We start from the raw sequence: 5,513 nt of genomic DNA, 5'->3' as shown, positions 1-5,513 counted from the left end.
TTTCCATTATCTGATTTCACAATTTTTTTTTTTAAGGAAGATATTTACTGTCTTTGAAAAACCCACATGCAACAGTCTCTATAACCCCCAGGAATCCTTACAAGCTATCAATTAGACCGCTTCTACATGACCGCAGGAATAAGTTTTAAAATAGAGTTTCTATTGAGACATCCAAATATGCTCACTTGACCTCACTCTATTATGAATTATTAAATGACATATATAACCTACTATAAAATGACTATTAATGACAATAATTATACCCCAAAAAAATTGTTATATTTATTTTCTCTAGACTTTCCAATTCAATAATATTAGATTGCATTCTTTATTATTTTCCCTATCTATTTTCATTTTCCAATTTCACTACATACTCATTAAAGCATTCACATATATTTAATAAGAAATAAAACTATGATTAAGATAAAAATGTATGATATGCATATTGAACGCATATTGGTCAGGAAGAACAAAATAAATTGCATTATGACCTAAATCTAAATCTATCCATTATATTTGCAAAAAGACGAAGAAAAAAACAGAGCTAGCAAATAAAAAAAAATAAAAAAATATTTAAATAATTAATCATGAGGAACAGAAAATAGAGAAACATTAAGAAAAAATGATTAATCTTTATTTGTTTAGCACAGCTAAAAAAGAAAAAGTAAATAAAAAAATCACATAATAGTTCATGTTATTTATTTTTTATTTTTTTAAAATTCAATAACTTGTGTTTGATTTTTTTTAATTGGATAAGAGATTTATGTTCTCTGATTAAGGAATGGTGATGTAATTAAGATTTATAGAGTAACTAAATCATTGAAATAACTAAGTTTTTTTTTATTATAAAGATCTTAGTTTGTTTGTAAATTATATGAGTGAGGTTATTTGAGGAACTTTAGTGATGTTTAATGAGTAAATATAGTATTTGAAAATTTAGTAGGAGATGTAAAAAGCATAGAGGTCAAGTGAGTAAATTTAGAGATTCTAATAGAAAAACTTAAAATAAGTCACGGTTGAATTGACTGACCTAGTTTCTTCAGTTTGACTCCAGAAGACCCGTTTTGTTCAATTTGAATCCGGAAGACCCGCTTGTGTAAGCGTTAGAGTTCACTGTTTACCACCCATTTGGCACAATGGCACCTGAACCCTTTTGTTTTCATCTCCTGGGTTTCGCTATAAACCCCACCTCAAGTTTCTTCAGTTCCTCACATTCACTCAAAGCACTCTGTTTTCATTGCTCTGTTTCCAGTACTCTGCTTTTGCTCTGCTTTCAAGTACTTCCCCTTCCTTGTTTTACCAAAATGGCTAACTTTTTGAGCATTTTCACAATAAGGAATTTGCTTGTGCTGTCTCTGGCGCTCAATGTGAGCTTGATTATGAGGGCATTTTTCGATGGTGAGAAACAGGGCTTCTTCTCTGTGGAGCAGAGAGGTCCGTCAGTGGATGCAGACAAGGAAACTCACGCAACCCAGAGGACCCTTCTGTCAGTTTCTTCTTCGTCTGATAATGAAGACATGGAAAGAGTCATCAATCTCAACCAGTGAGTACATTTAGTTCAATACTCTGTTTCTTTCTCTCTGTTTTTCAATTGTGTATAATCAATTTCCACCCATTGACGTTTCTTTCTCTCAACATGCACCTGACCTGTTGTGTTAATGCCTGACTGAATGCAGCGGTGACCCGACTATGTACGAAAAGTACTGGATGATGATGGGTGAGAGAACCACTGTTGTGATTCCTGGATGGCACTCCATGAGCTATTTCTCAGACGTTAAAAACCTCTGCTGGTTTCTGGAGCCCGAGTTTGCCAAGCAGGTTTTCAGACTACATAAATCGGTGGGCAACGCCGTCACTGAAGGCCGTCACATTGTGGTTGGGACAGGTTCATCTCAGCTCGTTTTAGCTGCACTTTTCGCTCTTTCTCCGAAAGATGGATCTGAGCCAATGAGTGTGGTATCTACAGCCCCATACTACTCGTCTTACCCCGTGATGGCAAACTACCTCAAGTCGGGCTTGTACAACTGGGCTGGAGATGCCCAAAGCTTCGATAAGGAGGGCCCTTACATCGAGTTGATCACCTCTCCGAACAACCCTGATGGATTCATCAGGCAGCCTACGGTGAATCGAACTGGAGGTAAATTGGTCCATGATTTGGCTTACTACTGGCCCCAATATACCCCCATTTCCTCAACGGCAGATCATGATCTGACATTGTTCACCATCACAAAACTCACTGGTCATGCCGGGTCGCGCATTGGGTGGGCTCTAGTGAAAGATCCAGAGGTTGCCAAGGAAATGGTCAAGTTCATAGAGCTCAACACCATTGGCGTCTGCAGGGTTTCACAGCTCCGAGCTGCCAAGATCTTGGAAGTACTGACCAACACCACTGAAAAACTTGGCAGGTCGGATTCTGGCGAATCCTTCTTCGAGATAAGCTACCACCTCATGGCAGAGAGGTGGCGACTGCTTCGAGCGGCGGTGAACAATGGCAGTATGTTTAGTCTGCCTGAATTTCCACCAGGGTTCTGCCACTTCCTTCAACAGGAGACGCAGCCTCAACCTGGTAAGTGAAAAATACATCCATTAACAATTGACATTATCTGTGAAACACATAAAAAGAAAAAAAGAATATAAAAAAAGGACATTATGAGTTGATTAATTTACCTTTCTCTGCAGCTTTTGCATGGCTCAAATGTGAAGACGATGCAGTGGAGGATTGCGAAAGCTTCCTGAGAGGGCACAAGATTTTGGCCCGAGGAGGAAGACAGTTTGGGGTTTCCCCAAAGTATGTCCGAGTTAGCATGCTGAGTAGGGACATTAACTTCAGTTTGTTTCTGAAGAGACTGTCCAAAATCCAGTCATAACATCGTGACTGGGGCTGCTCCTTCCTCAATCTTGTAATTCTTGTGCCCAATTTAGGAGAGGCTGCGCTGGTGTGCGAGGACACTGAGAAAGGAGGAGGGGAGTGTGATCAATTGGTTTATATGTAGAATAGTAATCGAAAGTGATGCAATTTGTATCCATGTATTTGATCATATGGTTTTCTAAATGAAATTTACAGGGGTTCAAATCCATCCATATCCATTTTCACACACACACAACTGCGAGAATAATTAAAAGAGTTAATTTGATTCAAGTCCTTTTTGTTATATAAAAATTAGATTTAGTCCTTTTTCAAATTCACTAATTAGATCACAATTTTAGCTCAATTTTAAATTTTAAATTCAAATTCCAAAATTTACAATTCATCAATAAATAATTTTCAGACAAAGAAGACTAAATGCATTCATATAAACTCAATATACCTAAGATGTAGGTCTAATACTTATATACCTACATTATAGGATAAAAACATTGGAACAAAGATTCAAACATTATTGCTTCATTTGTATCTATATAGTAGGTATTTAAAGTTGTATCGTAGAGATTTAATCTACCTAGACATACGAAGCAGGGAAAAAAAACATAGAATATAAATAAAAAGGTACAAATATGTATATATAGAACTTATACCTAATTAAAAGATAAAATGTATGAAAGAGAAAATGTGAGACAATGATGGAACCTTAGATATAGAGATATAGAGAAACTTGATTTTTTTTTAAAAACTTGTGAAATCTTACCTATAAATAAGGCATGTAAATGTGAAATAAAAATGTCTAATCAAATTCTAGGACAAATCGTACCTATAACACCATAATCGATTCTATATTAAAGGTAAGCAAAAACTTCTTACCAAATCTATAATAAAGGTAGCTGCTAATTCTCTCTAATCTTGGATCAACAATACTGTAAATGTCTCCTTGCGCAAGCATGGAAGCAACCCATTGACTAATGTGAATTCTCTCTACAGTTTCTGATATAACAGGTCGGTTTGTGATAATTTCCAACAGCACAATCCCAAAGCTATAAACATCACTTTTATCATTTAACCTGCTTATTAGGTAGTACCTGCAGCAAAGCCAAACCATGCAACTCAAATCACAATGATTTCGCAAAATTACAACGTTGGATTGAAGTTTGAAAAATAAAGATTTGAAAACTAATGATGATCAGTAAACTAAAATTAATCTAGAAGTACTACTTACTCAGGGTCAAGGTACCCGGGAGTACCAGCAACGCCAGTTGTTATATGAGTCACAAGGTCTGTAGGGAAATTTCTGGATAGGCCAAAATCAGATACTTTGGCTGGGAAGTTTTCAGTCAGCAAGATGTTTGCTGATTTCACATCCCTGTGAATTAAATGCAAATACTCCAATCCTGCATTTCAAAATTCATCACAAAAATTTCAACAAAAATAGGTTAAAACATGGACCAAAATCATTAAGTTGCTGACCTTGTGCATCGTTTACTGCTATTCGAAGTCTGTCTTCCCAACCCAAAGTAGTGGAACTGTCATCTAAATCCATGGTAAGGTATGATCATTTTATGTAGGGTGTAGAAAAATGATGGTAAGGTATGTAAAATGATCATAAGTTATAATTTTTTTTAATGACGATACATCAATTAAGGGTATTGTTGTGCTGATGACATATTATAATTGATATGGTTTTTATGAATACCAAATTGATTGAAAAACAACATTAACTCTCAATTTATTGATATATAAATTATTGATTGTTTTGAGTAATATTGTGGTGGGTAAATTTGGTATGTGAAAAAGTAGAAGTTGACTTATCATGCTAATATAGGAAAGTAAGCTGATGTGGATGCTTAGTCACTTGACCGCAATTAACAAAACTTTTCGTCCGGATTACAATCAAAACGGGTCATGGTTTTTGGACTTATAACTATTAAAATTGAAGGCAATGTTGTTGTGACAATGCATGCTTATTATGTAAAAGAACTAACAAATATACCAAACTTCTTTCAATGGAATAGATTTAATCACTTGACAAAATTGACTACAAAAATGTGAGCAGTTAAAACAAGCAAAGAAGTTTTACCCTGGGATAAAAAAGGCGAGCTGTAACATCTCCTTAGAGCACCCCGCCGGCAACTCTTCCCACGTCTGCTCCCATTGAGGTCAGCAGTGGCGCCCTCCAATTTTTCCCATGCCATCCATTTCTATTGAGTACTTATATGGTTACACTTTTGAAGATCTCAAGAACGAAAGAAAGCTTCAAAGGTGGTGGAGGCAAGATGAGGACCACGGCAAGGAGATGTTGATGGAGCTTGATCACGACTTCTTGACTTGAAGAGAGGATGACGAAATTTTGAGAGAGAAAAGGAGAGGATTGCGTATTTGATTCAGGGTTTGATGATATTTTTAATGAGAGAATGTGTCCAGTGGTCGTTGTTGATGCTCCTATTTATAGGAGGATGGCAACTTAGTCTCCAAGTCTTCAAGATTGATCCACATAGCATTAGCCAATCAGATAATGCCACGTCAGCTCTGCTATGTCATCCAACCAATTAAAAAGCTCCAAAATCAATCCATAATATTTTGTTGCTGATTTTCCCACGATTTAATCTGATTTTATTCACAATTTTCGGCCAAATATCTAAGC

The 5,513-nt window shown here is 36.1% G+C and overlaps 2 protein-coding genes across 2 annotated transcripts; one reads left to right on the top strand and one right to left on the bottom strand.

The window, feature by feature from the left end:
* Nucleotides 1-863: 863 nt before the first annotated feature.
* LOC112180086 (tryptophan aminotransferase-related protein 1) lies at nt 864-3,727 on the top strand. The gene is made up of 3 exons (XM_024318600.2): nt 864-1,543; nt 1,677-2,566; nt 2,680-3,727. The coding sequence occupies exons 1-3, from the start codon at nt 1,137-1,139 to the stop codon at nt 2,865-2,867; spliced, it is 1,485 nt and encodes a 494-aa protein (XP_024174368.1). The 5' UTR covers nt 864-1,136; the 3' UTR covers nt 2,868-3,727.
* Nucleotides 3,690-4,412, bottom strand: LOC112180084 (probable LRR receptor-like serine/threonine-protein kinase At2g28960). Its single transcript, XM_040511325.1, has 3 exons — nt 4,340-4,412; nt 4,107-4,263; nt 3,690-3,954 (listed from the first exon to the last, which is right to left on the bottom strand). The coding sequence occupies exons 1-3, from the start codon at nt 4,410-4,412 to the stop codon at nt 3,690-3,692; spliced, it is 495 nt and encodes a 164-aa protein (XP_040367259.1).
* Nucleotides 4,413-5,513: the final 1,101 nt, after the last annotated feature.

The sequence above is a fragment of the Rosa chinensis genome, chromosome 7 (assembly GCF_002994745.2).
Source record: "Rosa chinensis cultivar Old Blush chromosome 7, RchiOBHm-V2, whole genome shotgun sequence".
In the NCBI taxonomy this organism is placed as follows: domain Eukaryota; kingdom Viridiplantae; phylum Streptophyta; class Magnoliopsida; order Rosales; family Rosaceae; genus Rosa; species Rosa chinensis.
This window is presented reverse-complemented; position numbering and strand designations above follow the sequence as displayed.

Excerpts from the sequence above, each read along its gene's own strand:
- LOC112180086 (XM_024318600.2), top strand. The coding sequence starts at position 1,137 with ATGGCACCTGAACCCTTTTGTTTTCATCTCCTGGGTTTCGCTATAAAC. Across the intron at positions 1,544-1,676 it reads AGAGTCATCAATCTCAACCA|CGGTGACCCGACTATGTACG; the intron begins GTGAGTACATTT and ends GACTGAATGCAG. Across the intron at positions 2,567-2,679 it reads GGAGACGCAGCCTCAACCTG|CTTTTGCATGGCTCAAATGT; the intron begins GTAAGTGAAAAA and ends CTTTCTCTGCAG.
- LOC112180084 (XM_040511325.1), bottom strand. The coding sequence starts at position 4,412 with ATGGATTTAGATGACAGTTCCACTACTTTGGGTTGGGAAGACAGACTT. Across the intron at positions 4,264-4,339 it reads AGCAGTAAACGATGCACAAG|GATTGGAGTATTTGCATTTA; the intron begins GTCAGCAACTTA and ends TTTGAAATGCAG. Across the intron at positions 3,955-4,106 it reads GGCGTTGCTGGTACTCCCGG|GTACTACCTAATAAGCAGGT; the intron begins GTACCTTGACCC and ends GCTTTGCTGCAG.